The 19,135-nt window shown below is 40.2% G+C and overlaps 1 protein-coding gene across 3 annotated transcripts in view; it reads right to left on the bottom strand.

The window, feature by feature from the left end:
- Positions 1-276: 276 nt before the first annotated feature.
- Positions 277-19,135, bottom strand: part of slc41a1 (solute carrier family 41 member 1) — a 29,573-nt gene continuing 10,714 nt past the window's right edge. For all 3 annotated transcript variants that reach the window (XM_054616268.1, XM_054616269.1, XM_054616270.1), the window contains 8 exons: positions 13,702-13,773; positions 10,778-10,922; positions 8,919-9,065; positions 7,606-7,753; positions 6,611-6,690; positions 5,898-6,032; positions 5,572-5,720; positions 277-4,342 (listed from right to left, as the gene is read on the bottom strand). In XM_054616268.1, coding sequence (XP_054472243.1) covers positions 4,157-4,342; positions 5,572-5,720; positions 5,898-6,032; positions 6,611-6,690; positions 7,606-7,753; positions 8,919-9,065; positions 10,778-10,922; positions 13,702-13,773 — 1,062 coding nt within the window. In that variant the 3' untranslated portion in view covers positions 277-4,156. The remainder of the gene's footprint in view (positions 4,343-5,571; positions 5,721-5,897; positions 6,033-6,610; positions 6,691-7,605; positions 7,754-8,918; positions 9,066-10,777; positions 10,923-13,701; positions 13,774-19,135) is intronic.

Genomic DNA, 19,135 nt, shown 5'->3' on the forward strand with positions numbered 1-19,135 from the left:
TCAACGTCACCTTACAGGACTTTAGGAGCTCCGTAGACTGCAGTTTACCTCTCGAAGGAAATAGGTGACGTGATTTATAAAATTTGTGGTGGAGCTGCTCAGAGACAGTTAAACAAACCATTGACCACAATCTAAGATCATATGAAGTAGCATAAATTAAGTTTGAGATTAATCTCTGCGTCTGAACATCTGTACTGAGAAAAGATGAGCAGATCCCGTCAGATCACCAACGTTCTCCTGCAAAAGCTGACAAAAACAGACAATAAGACTGAGGAATGGTATGAAATAATATAGTCCTTTATTTCCAGCAATTTACAAAGTCCTGCAGGGAGAGAGCCTTCCTCCAGCCTCACAGAGGGAGGGCTTCTACAAGAAGAGCACACAGAGAATGCAAGGACCTCTTCCCCACTGAGATGGTAACAGTGTTTTATGTCAGTTTCTCAGAGGCAGCAGAGCTGACCGAGACAGGTGGAGGTTTTAGTGTCTGAATCAAAGGCTCCACCTTGATGTGGGTGTGGCAGCCTGAGGATTCAGGGGCTTGAGGGTTTAAAGCACTGAGGCTAACAAGGCAGTAGGTGGTTGAAGTTTTTTTTAAAGGCTGGATATTTCATATACAGGTGGAAATATAAGGAGAAGTGACATTTTGTCTTTTTTTTTTTTTTTGCTGTGTTTGTGGCTTGAAATCTTAGTCCTGTTAGTGCTAAACTTAACTCCAGACTTTTACCGATGCCCTGTAAAACCAGCCTACTGGGCTTTTCCAGCCTCAAAGTCCTAATTTTTCCACTTTCACGACGTGAATAAAAAGCCTGTGACTGATGCCCTCCGCCCTCCTCTCCGCTGCTGCGTCATATAAAGTCATTATATCATTACAATCATAATCAACTGTACATCATTTATTAATCAAAGCTAATTAAAGAGACGCTACTCTGTGACGAACCTAGCTCCTGATTGGGTTACTCTGAGTTGAGCTTGGCTCTCATAGGTTAAGGCCATTCTATGTTTTATAAGTATACTTTCCCTGTGTGTGACAGGTTGTGTGTGCGTGGGTGTGTGTGCGCATATGTGTGAGGTGTGCAAAGACTGGTATTAGGCATCGTGCTATTGGTTAGCCTCACCGCTAGGAAGCTCTACTGGTCTTTAGCAAAGAAAAAAAAAATATATGAGAAAAACAACATGGTGTCAAAGAAACGGAGCCAAAATGAAATGACAAAATAAACAACCTTATATATAGAATAAATATAATATGTACAATTTGCTTTGTGTGCAATCTAAAAATAAATAGACAAAGCATTACTTGCCCCTTTTATAGAAGTATTCACAACTTTCCATTTGACACAGAGGCAGAACGCTGGCTCCCGGTCAGTAAGAGAGCGGAGCATACAGACTGAGTGAACGGATGGAAGGATGCAACTTTTACAACAAGTCTGTAGAAAAGAAGACAAAATAAAACGTCACTCCGGATGGACTCGAGTCGGTTTAAATCCAGAGGACACAGAGATGCACTGAAAAGTTGTAAAGTTAAGAGGATCCCTGCGGCGCCCTCTGGTGTCCATTTTTTTTGTTGCAGATTACAGTACATTGTGCCTTTGACCAGTGCGGAGAGCTTACTTCATCTTTACAGTGGTTGTTTGCTCGGTGAAATATTACGACACAAATCAAAAATCACGAAGAGTTAAAAAGATTAGGGAGCTGTGGAAAGGAATAGAAGAAAAAAAAAATCACATAATTGACACATTTAAAAGAAGAAATAAATCAGTAAGACCAGAACAAGATTTTCAACAGATAAAAGAATCAAGTTTTGCACATTCACATTATGTGCCCTGCACATGCATTCTGCTGGCCCCTTCGAAAACAGCACAGAAGTCCGACAAGCGTCGAATAAGTCAAGCATCACATGCAGGTTTCTCCTAAGACCCCGGGCTCTGCGTCTGTACTCGGTACAGTTTGTAGAAAATGGTTCGCTACTTTCTTTTTTTCAAAGTCAGGCGACATGTTACTGAGGTTAAAACGATTTTTGCCCCAGTCGAGTCACCAGAGAGATTATTATTAGTTATTTTATTAATTATATGTTTAATATACGGAAGCCCTTAGAAGGCCTGACATGAGAAAAAAATTAATCAATTTTCCAAGTCTAACCTGAACTGTTTTCTCTCCTGTGATTATGTCTTAACAACAGGTGAGAAAAAAAAGTTTCTAATTTCCTTCATTTTCTTTCTCATCCTTAAAGCAAGTGGGACATTTTTTTCCCAGCTTTAAAAGAAGAGTTTCACCAGATTTTTTTTTTTCTTACTTGCCTCTCTGGGCTTCCGTAGAGAGAAACAACACGTTTGAACGCACTCTACAGCATCTGAAAAAAACTAAACTTAAGAAATTTCCTCATTCATCATAGCGTTACTATAAGGGGGCCAAAAGTTCACTAAGCTAACGAAACTTGCTAACTGAAAGCAAGCTTGTTAGCATAGAGAACTTTTAATCGTGCAACTCAAAGAACCCAATACCAACAATAAAAACACTTAAAAAAAAAAAGATATGCAACCACTTCCTATAGCCACTGTGACCGATCTGATAAACCAACCTCAAACAACATCATTGGTCTGTCTTTCACTGGAAAGGATCAGCGCTCCAGTTTTGATTCCCAACATACAATTTAAAGTTGTCAAATTAGAGAGAACAAATATCCACGCGAAACATCAGCGATCGGGACCTTTCACCTGGTACCAGACAGCTGAATCCGAGCGGGCTCATCCTGACTAAGGCAACTTAACACATTGTACCAATGCGTGAAAAGAATGGCGTTGACTTTGCTGAGCTCTGCAGGTTGTTTTCCAGTGCGTCGCAGCATGTTGAGCATTTTTTCACTTACTATAAGCCTGGCTTGGGCAACATAACAGCAACAACAACAACTTGCTTATTCCAGTAGAGAGTGGGCGGATTGCTTCGGACATGGGAGACTGGTGCTATCCTCACCTAGAACAGCTAGCTAAGACCTCTCTAACCTCTATTAACCCTATAAAGTCAACAATGAGATGCGTTTGTGTGTCAGGTGTACAGACACATTCCTAACGGGCCGTCTCCCACGTACTATTTTATTCTGGTTTTGTGCGCCTGCTGGTCAATCAAAAACTAATCTTACTCGGGGCATTCCGTAATGGCAGTTTTTAGTTGATTTGGCCCCCCCCCAAAAAAGTGTAACTTCTGTGGACTCCAGAGGAAGTTTGATGAAAAAAATACAGGCTGTTTTGCCAGAGAGCAAGCAATTCTGTTTAACAGCAATTTTTAAATAGGGGTTAATTAAGAGGTTCTCAACTGCTGACGGAAGCAGAGGTAGATCCCTTCTAGTCGTGGCTGGTGTAAGCGTTTGATGGATTCTGATCTGACCTCAGATCTGACGTTCCTAATTCTGGAGTCCAGAACTAGGGGGGAAGAAAACGTGGGAGTTACGACCTTGATCTTCTGATCCCATTGGACTCAAATTAAGCCATCCATAGATGAGAGCGACGCAAAAAAGAGATTTAGTTTGTTACGTTTGTGGTCCAGTCCCCTGTAGTAAACCCCACCCACCCAATTCCTAGCCCTTTGTAAACTCTACTAAATCAGAAGTGAGACACATATAATATTCATTCTGTAAATGACGTAGCACTTGGTGATTAAGCATTCAAGGCTCGTTTGGACGTATTTTTTGCCGTCCTGGTTTCAAGTGTTAAAAATGTATCTTCTAAAAAACGGTAGGGCTAACGTTCCCATAGAAAATAATGAGGACTGACCCTTCACGTGGAACAAATATTGATTCATATAAAATGCATTATTTATCAACAATAGTAATCATTTTCAATAGCGTGATCATAACAAAAGTAGTAGGACTCAGTTATTAGGTAAAATATAGGAGGAGTGGGGTAGTTTGTGGGGTTTTGTTCACTGGTTGAGGTGGAGATATGTGTTTTTAAGATACTGAGTCCTGATCTCCTGAAGATGAAACATAACTGCTCCTACAAGTGCTAGACCATCAATCAGAGCCCTACAGGAGATTAGCCCTTATGTAGTAAAAAAAGGCCACTTTCAGATAATGTCCAGGCGTATGGGAGATGTTCTTCATTGTCCTTGCGTGCAAGCGTAGAATATGTATGTTTTGTTGTTGTGCGTGTTGCTGTGCATGCATTCAGTTGCCCGCGTTAGCGTCCCTGTCACCGATGAACCAGCGCATGTGGAAGCAGAGGGCAAGGAAGCCTGTCCCCAGCAGGTCGCCCAGAGCCGTCAGGTAGGGGATGGAGAAGTTATCGGGGTCCATGCCTCGACCCCACATCCAGTGCACCATCCAGTCTGCCAGGTAGAGAAGGATTAACACCTGGAGGAAGACAGAAGGTGAAGCACAATGTTTTTTTGTTAGCTTTTAGTTTTGTTTTTTTACAGGAACCACTGAGACTTCACTGCTCTCTAAGAGAACTAAAGGAAGGCGGTGCTTGATTGTCAGTATTGGGATAATCTCTATTAACAGATATCGGCATGTAGATGCAGAACCTGTTTTAGAAGGTTTTCGTTTATAGTGGGAGTTTATAGTGGGAGTAGCGTGGACCAATCACGTTTGAGGGGGCATGCAGGTTAACATGCAGGTCTGCTAAATGACTGTAATGTAACACTCCGTATGGAGAGCAAAGAACGTGTTGGCCGAAAAGGCAATCTTGAAACCTATCATCTAGAGACTGACGACGTTTTAGCGTTTTATTAGCCTTCATAAAATGTATCTCAGTCTGTATAGATTGGCTGTAGATGTCCTATCTCAACTCCAACTCCATTCTCCCGTCTCAAGTTGCTAATCGGACTGTAAATGATGACCAGCGTATAGAAGAGAAAGTCTTGGCCCGGATTTCCGCTGGCTACAACCCCGAAATATTGTCTCGGAGGCTAAATCGACGTCAGGCCGACGGCCGGTGAGCTCAAAGTTTCGAGGATTATCAAATGATGGAGATAGCCAATTGTACAGTCCTTCCTGGAATTCACGATTTTTCTAATCATAAGAATTCATAAGAATTCAACCAATTCCAACAAAACCAACAGCATTTTGGGAGATCTTTCTGCAAAGTTTCAGCTAAACGTCAGCAAATATGGATTGAAGCAGAATATTTGCTAGATAAAAACGTGTAGTGAATTTTGGAAATTATGATATCCATCCCTCCTTCAATAAATGTTGACTTTTGGACTTTACAACGCTGACGAGATATTGGAAAAGTTCGGATCGTAAGAGTCAGGAACAATGTCAAATAGAGGAAAAGAATGGATCAACTAATCAGCTCTCTGACTTACTTACCCATAACACCCGTCTTGCAAAGGTACACTAAATGTTTACTATGCAGTGTATCTCAATTCCAGCTAACCTCTAAAGCTACTTGCTACTGCTACTCTAATAATAATAATATAATAATAAATAATAAGATTAATTATAACAATAATTATAAATGAAAGGTACACGTTATTAAACTCCCAGTAAATGATAGTATGTGAATGCTGCATCCAGTTTTCTAGATATTTCCCTCTCCTCAGCCGCAGGTAAAGAGTAAAGAGTGTGTTTGTGTGTACCTGTAGTAGTGCAGCGACCATGTAGAACGAAATGAAGACGGCTGTCAGGGTGGTGTGTCCCCCCCTCAGGGAGTTGATGGTGTAGAGGAAGACGAGGTGACCCGGGGCGACCAGGAGGAAGAGCACACGGGCTGAACGTGAGTTCACAGCTGGAACAGAGAGAGAGAGGACAAACGTTTATAACCATTTAAAGGATACGATGAGGTGTAACTAGCTGTCGAGACCAAATCCCACTGACAAGCCATCGTGGAAAAGATCTGTTTTCATGAGATAAAACAACGAGAGAGAAAGAGTGGAACATTCCACAGCACCACCCGTCAACTTACAGGAGCCGAAGAAGGAGGTGCAGGGCGTGGGGCACTTCCTGGGGGTGGGGTTGGGATCCCCCATGGGTAGACCGTTCATGTGCAGATAGGTGGAGATTCGACTGGCCTGAACCGCGACCAGGTTACCTCCAACACCTGACACACACACACACACACACACACACACACACACACACACACACACACACACACACACACACACACACACACACACACACACACACACACACACACACACGGTGAAAAAATGGAAAGAGAATAACAGCCTCAATATTGGTGTGATGACACAAAAAAACACATGTTGATATAGTATGTTCTGGTGTTTTTTTAATATGAATAGTGAAAAAAAACAAGAAAATTCCACCCGCTTCTCATTTGTCATGTCCTTTGTCAAAAAACCCTGGCATTGAATCCAGTAGGAGCAATATGCTATCTCCATCTGTCAGTGTGAAAGGATGATCACTTATCATGGAACCAGATGGAGGTGCTAACATGAACAGCTTTAAATACACTCTTCAGCGCTAGCACAGATTTCTCTATATTTGTTCTCCACATCCAGGTCAACCTTGATCTTTGTCACTGTTTAATGTATCACTTATTAGCATATTGGCTGTTATTATCTACACCACTCGATATCCTTTTTTCTCTCTTTCTTCCCCTTTTCCCCAAAGGAGCCATTCAAGTTTCATCTGTAAGGTTTTATGACTTCTCACCGTTGATGACTGGGGTGAACACCGCCATGCCAGCAAAGTTTGGGTTGGTGACAGTCTTGTCGAGGATCAAACCCCCGACACTAAAAGAAAGAAGACAGCGATTGGCTCATCGTTACATAGAAAATACATGAAGATCCATTCCACGATCAAGAATGTGGGACTGTAGGTTGTAAATGGTGACGTGTATGTTTTGTCTTCATTCAGTATGTGATTTCAAAAGTTGATTTATATTACATTAATGCAAAGGTGAACAACTTGCAATTAGTTGTGTCAGTAGATGATGAAAATATAAATAAAAAAATGAATCGTTTTTCATTTTAATTTGGATATTTTTGAATAAATAATTCACTGATTTGCATAAATGATTTTCCAAATGGCGATAAGCTGTAGAATATGTTGTCAAAACCTGAAAACCCACAGTATGTGTATTCTGCTGAGCGCCCATAGAGAGATAAAAAAATATATATACCAGGCCATGATTTACTAATTTGTGATTTAGAGTAACAATTCATGGCCTCAATTTACTTAACGTTTTGATGAATTCCTTAGATAAATGATTAAATGATTAAGGCCAAGTCAGACTGGGCTTTTTTAGGCGGGGGGCTTAAAGAGACAGGCGCTAAACGTAGCATTTCAGATGGAAAGGGAAAATTGGTATATTCAGACAAACAGTATAAGAAGAATAATGATTTAAAAAAAATAAAATTATAAAGCATGTAAACAGGTATGGACTTTAAGGAACTTGTTTTCTTGGTTGTAGATACAGTAGCTTTCAGAAACTCTTTACTTTCCTTAGCTTGATGATGACTAATTAAGACAAGTTGACACTTGCTTTGCAAGGGGTAATGCACAAATGAACAAAAATGTGGGAACTATTTCATTTAATTGAGTCCAGAAATGTATTTATTTTTCTCTCTCTGGCCCCTCCTGGACTCCTTAGAATTCTGTGATTTGATACGGGTAAAGTAAGGTGACATGATCCCTGCGTGCTGTACCTGCTGATGGCCATGGCGATGATGACTGGCTCCCAGCCGGAGTACAGCAGTTCTCTGGTGGATGGGATCCTCCTGGCTATCAGCACCCAGAGGGGGCACAAGGCCACAAATACCGCACACACCAGCGGGTTGGCGTAGTCATTGGACTCTGTAATGGGAGGAAGAGGAGGGCATTCACACACCGTGTTATTATTATATTTAAAATGGCGTGTCGAATATTGTTCATAGACTTTGAGTGTTGTGCAGACCAGTGGGGGTTCTATAAAAATGATAACACGTCGCACAACTCTTCCCCCCACCACCATGCTTTAATGCGTGACATGTTGAAATGTGAAATATTTTCAACTCAAACTGTTTCATTATCTGAAACTTTTGTGTGCTTAATAGAATCACTAGCATAAGGGATATACTACATTTCCCATTATTCCTACTGAACCCTATTGTAAACAAAAGCAAAGTTACAGCAATAGTATTATTTGTGTACAGAAAAGGGTAATACTATCATTGTACTTTTTTTTTTTCAATTACTTAGTAAAAAAAATGTTGTTATGATTGTTATCATTAGCATCATAGACTTTATGAAATTAAATCACTTAAAATAAATCATTTTAGGTCAAATATTAAAGCACCATGTAAAATCTTCACAATAATAACATGACATTTAACTAATAATATGAGCTGTAGAGAGCTTGTGAGGACAGTAAGTCCCTTCTGTTGTCTCTAGGGGGCAGTGGTACTACTAAATGACCCTACAGGAGACTACGACTGTCTACAGCCAAAATAACCCAAATAAGCTCCGTTTGGCAGCAGACTGTGGCATTTAAAGTGAGTAACACTGTCAAGTTTGTTGACTCTCAAAAGACGGGAGGAGATTTGGGATCATCCCACGCTGCAGTCAGGATGGTTTCACTGCTCCTGTGTGGGTTAGTGTTTGTCTGTGGTGTGGAAGCGGATAGTTTAGTGAAACTGTGTTTGTCTGCGGTAAAGACACAACTCCAGAGCTAACAATAGCTTGTGGATTACAGACGCAGATGCAGTGAGGTCAGGTGTGGGTGGCTCTCATTATATTAACCGCACGCAGACAGACAAAGAGTCACATATCAAACATTTCTACACATGCCGCTCCCTTTAATTGTAGATCAAAGGTAATAGAGGCTGATCAGGTTCTGTCTCAAACATAGCAACCTTGATGACGCCAACAACAGACACATTGGCTCTGCAGGTAAGATCAGCTGAATGATGCCAAAGACATCAATAAACTCTGACGTGAGTGAGTCTTTCAGTAAAAGTACCACCCTGTGTGTGTTTATTACCTAGCTCCTTGTACAGTCCAGTTGAGATGCCTGCCAGCACGGACAGGGTGATCAGGTCTCCCAGGCTGGCGGCAATGGGCGTGGCCACGTTGTCAGGGTTGATGCCGACTTTCCTGGCCGCGATGATCACGCCGATCATGATGAGCCCTGTGGGATTTCAAGTCAAGAGATGTCACAATTTAGAAGACGTGTGAGGGGGCTTGTCACACACAGTTGCACGTGTCGATATGTGGTATTATCATCTGGGTGTGAGGAGCAAAAACATAGAGTAGAAAATGTTTTTCTTTCAGGGTGTAGCCAGAGTTTGTTTTTCTTTTTTTTTCCCCCCAGGAGAACAGATTTAGAGTTCTGTTGTTTTCCACCAGGAAAGTTGAAGGTGGCAAAAAACTACACCTGAAGGTTGGGTTGAAAGCATAAAGTGAAAAGACCGTGAGGCAATAAATAGCTGCTGGCCAGAGAGGCTGACGGATTTAAGGTATTTTAAAAGGAATAGACCAGTTTAAAGGTATTTTATGTTCCCACACATTAGAAAGGTTCTGTTTTCGTATTAAAAGGTTCACCTTATGAAGAAAGAAGTGGTAGAGGAAAACCTGTTGAGCTACTCAAAGCCGTTAAATGTGGGTCAGTCGGTCCACCGTTTGGTCCAGACTGGAATATCTAAACAGCTATTGGTTGGATTGTCATTTTGGTACAGATATCCATTATACCCGCTAAACATCACCATGTTTACATGGTCATGTTAGTAGGCAGACGTTAGCATTTAGCTCGTCAAAGCACTTCCGGGCCTAAGTACAGCCTGACAGAGCCGCTCCATGGCTGTACACTCTGAGAGCCCTTTTTCAAGCGATTTCTGGCGCATCGTCTAAAGTGTATGATGTAAGTACATCGGAGTAGTGTCCAACTCCACTTTTGTTAGCTAAGCAATACATAATCTGGGCACAAAGTGAGGTGCAAGGGGCAAAGGGGTTGTTTTTAGCTTTTTATGATTTTGAAAACAGGGCTCATTTTGTCAAGACACCTCACACAATTAACACCGCCACACACAAACAAGTAGCGGAACAACTCAGATCTCTTGTGAATTGAAACACATCATTCAAAACCATACAATAATTTATAAAAACCCAATTTTGTCACATTTACATTATGATACACACAGGGTTAAATGATGTGATTCTCTTTGAACCAGTTACTCACTGCTGTGCTCAATCCAAAACACTTTTAACACCAGTAATTCACACTGAGGAAAATTTTGAAAAACCTGTAATTAATTAAATGTGTGTAATGGGCTTAACATTACTTAAATCAATCAGTGTCATCTCCCATTCCCTGCTATTGTAACCTGTTATTTGACCGCAAATAAAATGTTGTTTTTGAAAGGCTTAACCCCAACAAATACAGATTGAAGCAGAATATTTCATTAGATAAAAACATGTATGACGTTGTGAATTACAGAAATAAGATTTTTCTATTAATTTAGATTTTTAGAGCTAACGATACTCCTGAGTTATTAGAAATGTTTGGATCACACAAGTGTAAAAACAATTCTACGCAGTGTTGCGCCGGGTGCTGTTTTGCGCTGGGAGTAAGACAGGGTCCACAGTCTTGTAATCTTCCAATTTCACAGGTTCTTTACATTCAAAATGAACACTGAAAATATTAGCTAATTATTAATAGCTGTGCTATAAAGCCATTTTGTCTGGGCAACTAAGTTGAACACCACTTAATATAGCCTCACTGTATAACATTGATTCAGTTACATTAGCTAGTTTAGTTGGGAGTGGGATGTGACCCAGACACGTCCTGATGAGTAGCTGTTAACACCGTGAATCACCCTCAACTCCTGCGTGTGGTGTTCGTACCTAGCAGCAGAGAGGCGATGAAGGCCGTCGCCACACTGGAGGCACACAGCAGCACGGCGTGGCCCAGCCTGAAGTGTCCCTCTGGGATCCAGCCGAAGATCACAGCAGCTATGGAGGCCAGGAAGCCCACCACTGTGGCCTGGACCTGAACACACACACACACACAACGAAACGGTTGACGTAGCTATCGATAAATAGTGGACTTCAGTTAAATATGAGACTATCTTGTTAAATCTGAGCGGCTTTCAGAACCGAAACACTTAAATGGCATTCATATATACAGTTTTATTTTCAGTTAATAGTACGGACCCCAGAAGCACCTTATTCATTCACTTACTCACAGTTATTAGCATTTTATCCTAGGGGAACACTTTGTCAAAACACACAGGCTGCGTCATCAAGGATTAATTCATTGATTTACTTTAATTTAAACTCTGACTAAACTACGCTTTACTGTAAAATGGACTACAAATTAAAACTAGCTTAAAATGATTAAGGATAAAATTTAAACTTTTACTCTAAACCTAGAATAAATTAATTATCTTAAGAATGTATAAAAAAATCAGTTGCATCGAAATTTTAAACTCCATTTAAATGTGATCCAGTATTAGCTTTCAAATTTAAACTCGAGGAAGTTTTTAATTCTAAAATTTTATGAGATCAATTGAGCAAAAATGATCCAATTTTATTTTTAAAGAAAGTTAATGGACAGACTCAACTGTCCATGCTGCTACTGACTTTTTCTCAAGATAGCCGTTCAGCAAAGGAGTTAAGTAGCTGAACAGGAATATTGGACCCGTAGCATGATTTTTTTCCCTTAATGTGCTGTTTTCCATTTTTTCTCAAGGAGAAATTAGAGCTCCTCTGCCAAAGTAACATTAGACTAACTAACAGACTTTGAAGCTATCCAGCTAGCAACTAATGTAATAGCCTACTTACTAAGACATGACAGCAAGCAAATCAATGTATCTACTGCAATTTGAGTAAGCACGCCTCATATTTAATTCTATTTCATTTTGGATTTTTATTTATTTTTATTTACTCAGGAAACACTAGTTTTTAACTGTGCAACGGACCTCTGCCTGATTTCAAATCTGTCGTTACTCATTTTCAACCTAGTTTTGCTGAACCCTGATTAAGGCTAACCTTAAATTAAATGAATCATGGTGCATCCCAGCCTAAGTGTCACCACTACCAATGTCAGTCATAGACAAAGAAAATATATGTCCAGCTGGATTGACAGGTACTGGTTTCTCATTCTGGAAATATTGCTTGTTTATATGCCCTTGTTTATGTACAGTAACTTTTGCCTTTTCTCTCTGGTCACAAGTTATTTTCAGACTGTGTTTGACAGTTTTGTTGCACCTTTAAGGGCGTTGGCAACTTTCACCTTCTTCCTTCTCAATCAGACAATAAGTAACATACTTCGCTGGTGTATCATGGCTGTGTAGGCGTAATTGGCTCCCACTGTTTTATTCACGACAGTGCAAAGCGTCCAGTGGCCGTCAGACAACAGCATACTTGTTATTAGTAACGATCAGTCTTTGTGTTGACCGTACACATGGTGCCCTCATGAAACCAGATTGTTCCCATGCTTTGGTAGTAATTTGATTCCTGAAATGTCATGTAAAGCAGAAACTGGGTTTCCTTTATCAGGTTAAAGGGATCAAGAGAAACCTGATTATTTGGCCATGTAAAGCTGTAATCAGGATTTTAAAGGTTTTAGTTTTGTGCACAATAAAGATCTTGGACAAGGATCAAGATGCTGTGACAAAAGTTCGACCGGAAGAAAGGAAAAGTCGAATTACTTAAAGCAGTGCGTTGTCGTATCTAAAATAATGCCACGCAAAGTCAAACTTAAAGGGAACGGTGATATTTTTCGACCTACCTTTCAACCCTTTTTTTCACATGTTTTTGTGTCTAAGTGACTAATAGGGCAACAGTATTGATTGAGTAGGCTGCAGACAGCAGGTGCTAAATGAGATCACTGTAAACGCTCAATGTTAGTCCACTAAAAGTGTTTGCTCTTGTCACTGACAGACTGATTTTTTTTAAAGTATATTATTAACATTAAGGAGAGAACCCCACAGAGAAACAAAACCTTTTTCTTTACCATCATCCCTTATATTTGTTATTGTGTCTAACCAAGTCACGTTTATGGGGAAGTCTCGTTCTGCAATCTCATAAGGGGTGAAGAGTTCCTGCCGGGAGACGACGGAGGAGACGTGAGTGAGAGAGTGCAGGTGTTGTCAGCTGTTTGTTGTGTTGGAGTACAGAAAGTGTATATTAGTGTTATTTAAAATATTTGCAATCTCATGGATGAATATTTAGCTGATTTCGAGGCCTAACCTTTTTGGGACACTTTGGAACGAGACTTCTTGTTGAGCGAGACTTGGCTTGCCACAATAACGAACAGACGGAATAGAGCGAAATATTTTATTTCTCTGTAGGGTTCTTTCCTTAATGTTATCAGACACTTATAATATTAATATGAGCCTGTCAGTTGCAGAAACAAGCTTTTATTGGATGTACATTAACGATGAGGAGTTGCAATGAGCGATTACATCGCAGCCCATTTAGAGGCTGCCGTCTTCAACACTCTCGCTCAATACTGGACCAGTTTCAAAAAAAAAAAATCTCCAAAGCAGCCACTTAGAGACAAAAAACATCGGACAATCGTGTCCGGGTTGAAAAATCCCGAAGCAACCCTTAAACTGAAATGAAAATGTTAGCATGTAAACTGATATGTTAAGAGCAATCTGACCATCGAAATAGAACGGCACATAAACTCATCATCTGAGTTCTTGCCTTAACCTGATTTCCCCCAGTAACCTGCTTTGTTAAATGGGATGTAAGCGAGTTCCAGAGATGCTCCATGTCAACTGAGTTCATTTCATTGTCCTCCAGAGATGTGTTCCACTTACCTGGATGAGGGCCAAGTTCCCCATTATCATCTTCCACATGTTCTTGGCTGTGTCCATCTGACCAATATTAGCCTGAAAGAGAGACAAGAACACACAAGGTCAACAAATTAACATATGTGTGTGTGTGTGTGTGTGTGGGTGTACAGCGTGTGTACATGCTGTTGCCTCTTGGCCCCATCAGAACAATCAGATGTCAGTTCTCTGGACAAAGACACTCTGATCTGATCCCCCACCCTGCGGCCGCCACCACTTATCTCATCTCCCTGCTTTCATACACACACACACACACACACACACACACACACACACACACACACACACACACACACACACACACACACACACACACACACACACACACACACACACACACACACACACACACACACACACACACACACACACACACAGATGGTCTCAAGTGTCAAGTGGCTGTGGCTACAGTGAGCTTCTGTGTGTCCAGAGCAATGATCCTGATGCTCATCCACAGAGAGGGGACACAAACAGAGGATCCCCTCTTCCTTCCTCTCCTCTAACATTTACATATGCAGAGGGAAGGGAAACATCTGGACGCATGAAAACACATGCAAGTCTGAGGGGTGATTATCAGTTTCACACTTGGGTTTAATAAATCAGCATAAGAAGTTTATAGGAATAAATATTTATGAACACATTTGAAGTTTAAGTTAATGGGGTAGGAATGTTTGGAAGATAATCCCAGTCTATTAATACTTTTCTGGGAACTTCACAAAGTCGCAACAACGACGTCCGATGGGACGGTTGAGCCAGATTATTGGAACCACTTTGTTTGGAGGTAGAACGTGAATTGAGTGTACACAAAAAAATGCTCAAACTTATCCTCTTAAAAATATATTTGGCTAACCTGGGCACTTGTCAAAAACGGCCTGACTGCTCATGTTTGTTGCCCACCTGACTTACAATCCACTATCATTTTTCATAGGAATGACAGCTAACTCTACAAAAATAAGTTTCAATAAACATCCTTGCCACCAACATACTCTCAGCTATCCAAAAAGATTGTTGAAAATAAATCTATTGTGGTATTGAGTAAATAAATCCTATTTTAGGGGGGAAAAAAATAAAAAATGTGTTCAGTTAATCTGGCATTATGAATATCTTTGATGTAAACATTAAATAAAATAGCTTTGCTGAACACATCACTTAAAGTGGCAAAATCCCTATTAACATTTCTGTAAATTAACACCCAACTCATCTGCACTTTTTAGCCTCTAATAGCTTCTTTTTTTTGTTTTACAGCTGCAAATGTACTGATCGCTTGCTTCTCACTGCTCTCATCAGCCGCTGTGGAAGGCATCTTGTCCAAATAAAATGCACTGAAAAACACACTGTACACTATAGTTAGCTGGTGTAGATCATCAAACATCCATCAGCTACAATCCCCAGACATGTTTCTTAGGAGTTGTTGGAGAACAAAAGAGAGCGAATATGGACAGGAGAATATGACTATTGGACTTATATTGGCCAGGCTGCTAGAAAACTTGTCTCCAAAGAAATGCTCCTTGTCTGCAATTCGGTAACATGCTATTGCTGCTGTTTTGTTAGCCCGTATTCATTAATACAGCTTTAAAGATGCTTAACTCAAAATTTAGAGCATATCTTGTGCCTTCACACGGTTCTCAACATGCCTGGCAGCTAACGTTGCTAACGGCGCTAACAGGGTAAACAACGACAACGGTGCTGACAGAGTTAACAGTGTTTACCTTAGGGGGAACCGGAAGGTGGGCTCTACTTTGAAATTTAGAAAGAAAAACATCTGACTGTCAAATGTAACTATTAAAAAAATAATAAGATGATTAGAGATACTAAATAACATAAAAGGTCAGCCATACTTATGGGAGGCAGTAGCGCAGAATATAGTTTTTCTTTCTTTCCCTCTCAAAATTCTTACAATCTAGCGCCATTCCCATCCCCAGGCGACGACTACATCTGGCATCATGACAGGGAACACTCGCAAGCCCGGCTGACATGACGTCAGCCATGACGTGTGCAAACGTGTGCACGGATGCCTCCTTCTACCACAGACATGCTGTCGTTCGGAGGGGGAAGACTGCCACAAATATTAGATAAGAGAGATAAGAGAACATCTGTTGCGGAGCAGTGGAGGGCATCGTGGTCTCAGTGGAGAGAACGGTTATCAGCAGAACCCTCATGGGGGTTCATACAAGGAGACCTTTGCATAGAATAAGAATTGCAAAGTTTTTAATGCAAGAGCCACAATATGCAAAACGATTTCAGTAAACAAATGAGCTCAGAAATTCACAGAAGCATCGTCTGGTGTTATGTGATGATGTGTGATGATGATCATCATAATGCCAGGTCCTTGGCTATGTGTGTGTGGGGGCGGCTCGTTTAGTGGTGTTTGGATCAGGGTGAGTGTCGTGAAAGCGATTCACGGGATGACATAAGATTGATGAGAGGCCGCGATGATTCCAAAGCATCGCTACTTTTATTTTTTCCGGAGAAGAACGACACTGTTCAGTTTTAAGCTCTTTCACTTCAGAGCTAATCTGTTGTTTACAAAGGTTGGAACGATCTAATACACATAGAATGAGGATAAAGACGGCTTTAGTAGTGGTTGTAATCTCTGATTAGAGAGTAGTAAAGTGGGTTTGAGTCATATCATTATCCAAATAAGCATAATCATGAACATGAGAGGGGGAATAACAGAAGTGATAAAACAACTGCGTATTTCCTGTAGTGAAATAAATAATGATGAGAGACAAGACTCATTTTGGCGATATGTCAAAGACAAAGTGGTTAAAAAAAAAAAGTCAAAAAGGCAACACGATCATGTGAGTTGAAAACTCCTACAGCCAGCCAGTCCTAGGGATTACATTATTTTTTTCACTAATAAGCGCATTAGGAAATTTGCAGCGGTCTTAATCTGCTCATAATTAGCGGCGGCATGGAAACTAACGTGGTCCTGCTGGGGCCAGCCAGCAGAGAGCTAGCAGTAATGTCTCAGGGCAAGCACCTCGCTCTGGCCTACTTTATGACGATGGATGTGAGATTCATTTTTCATGCTGACCTACGCAGCTTGATAAATGGGAGCATTGTAAAAAACATATTGAAAAGGAATTCTATCAGTCTTAAAAATGACTTTGAATCCAATTTACCTTCAAACTACTTTAAAAAGAGCCACAAGAGCTCCAGATTTAATATCATAACCAGACACCAACGACCATTGACAGTTTGTTAAATCAGTGTTGAAGCATTGGTGAAACATTGTTGAATCGCCTTACCAATCTGTCATCGATTCACTATCACATTTGCACTCACCATTAACATGGAAATATCACAGAAAGTTCAACAAAACACTAATTTAAAACAACTGAAACAAAAAATTGACATTGGCATCTCATCAAATATTAAACTGTCAGTTCTGCTTCATCTAAAGCCATTATTTGGCTTTTACTGTGACAAACAAGCTCAAAATGATATATTTGAGCTATATTTATGTCCATAAAGTGCAACATTGAGCAACATAATACTGGCAAGTTAGAGTGGTGTCACATTGCTTTTTTGACCGGGTGTTTTATGACTCATGACTGATCAATATTATCAGTTAAGGCTGCAACTAACAATTATTTTGTTGATTATTGATTAGTTGTTTGGTTTATAAAATCTCTGAATATTATCGTTGTTTCCCAAAGCACAAGATGACTTTCTAAATCCACAACTCAAATATATTAATTTTACTGTAACAGAGGAGTATTGGGAGATTACAGAACATGTTCAAATATAAGAAAAATGTATCAGATATTTTTAACCTCTTTATCTCAAAACAAAATTGCTAGAAACGGTTAATCCATTACCAAAATAGTTGGCGGTTCATTAAATAGTTAACAACTTATCGATTGATAGTTGTAGTCCTGCTTTTCAGTTTTGAAGAGTAGATGTGGACAAATTTTACTTGCTAATCAATCAAAAGGCAGTATGTTCTTGCTGGTCACAAATATTCTACTACTACTCAATATAGTTGATCCTCTATAGGATTTGGACATTTTTGAAGCAAATATGTTTTTTTTCATAGCTTGTAGCCAGATGGATTAGCGTGCTATAGAAATTTGGGTAAACTTGAATGTGACACTACTTGTTAAAATAGATTATTTCTGTTTGGAGATCTCCATGCTGGGTGGGCCTCTGTTAGCAATTCTAATCAGCTTCGTCACCTGTTTTGCCAGTGGAAAGAATGTGAGGATTGGTGAGCTCAAGAGCAATTCTGGACTAATTCTCTTATGCCTTCATAACTACAGGGTGTGCTGCTAGGTCACCACTACGACAAACCATGTTAGCTCAGACAACCACAGACAACACATGTACCAATGGCATCAAATTGTACTTGTGGAAACCCTGCAGCCAGACCAACGCAGCATTTAACCGTGTAAAATGCAAATACGGACCGCCAGCGGGACAGCTAGCTATAGTTACGCAAGAACCACAACACAACACAAAGCCTCCTAAAGCATTGATAATTGGACTTTTTCTTTAGCAAATGACTGAAACAAGTTGAAAAAGTATCGCACATTTTTGGACCACCTAGCTTTGCCATCCAGACCATCGGACGTTGGCTCGCTGATCCAACAGGATTCAGTTGTGGAGATGGCACACTGGCCATGGAGCCGAATCAAAGAGTTGTCTCTTTTACGGGTAACGTGACTATTAATAGTTTGCTTAAGCTGCGTTGATTTTTATTATTTTGGATGTTGTGGAGGGCAAACACACATAAACGCAGATTACCCTGCTTTTTCAAATGCCTATACCCTTTTATGTTATTTATTACCATAATTCCTCTCCTGATCCACTCAAATATATATGCTGTTCTAGTTGCATGGTTTCAAAACACTGTCATTGTAAATAAACTAGACAGTTTCTTGACTTAATTTAGTTTTAAATTACTTTTATACATTAGCTCCCCCATGTTATAAAACAAAACCCATGCTTGCAGGCCTACATAGACCTTCAATATCTGGTTAAAGTAAACACTACTACACCATGGCTCTTTGACTTAACCACTGGAACTTACAAGTTTACTATCTAAATTACTAGTTCAAATTAGTATAAATATACATTGGTCAGAGAATTTCTTGCTACTAAGTGGATGTCTGGGATGAATAACTAATTTAGACGAAACCAACCTGGGTGCTCAGGTGAACCGGCCAGTGAAAATGTTAAAATTAAAACAAAGGAATGGGACAGGAATGTTGCTATCAGTTTGTCTGAAACCCAGGTAACGTTTGGCAATATGACCTCTGACCCCAAGAGCAATCAGCTTAGATGTGTCTGACAAGGGCTGCCAGGCAATGAGAGATAGGTAACTTTTACACTTTACATAACGAAAATCAATTGGAAAATTAGCTGGGCAAAAAATTTACAAAAAAAAAATCTGGAA

The sequence above is a fragment of the Anoplopoma fimbria genome, chromosome 17 (genome assembly GCF_027596085.1).
Source record: "Anoplopoma fimbria isolate UVic2021 breed Golden Eagle Sablefish chromosome 17, Afim_UVic_2022, whole genome shotgun sequence".
NCBI classification, from domain to species: domain Eukaryota; kingdom Metazoa; phylum Chordata; class Actinopteri; order Perciformes; family Anoplopomatidae; genus Anoplopoma; species Anoplopoma fimbria.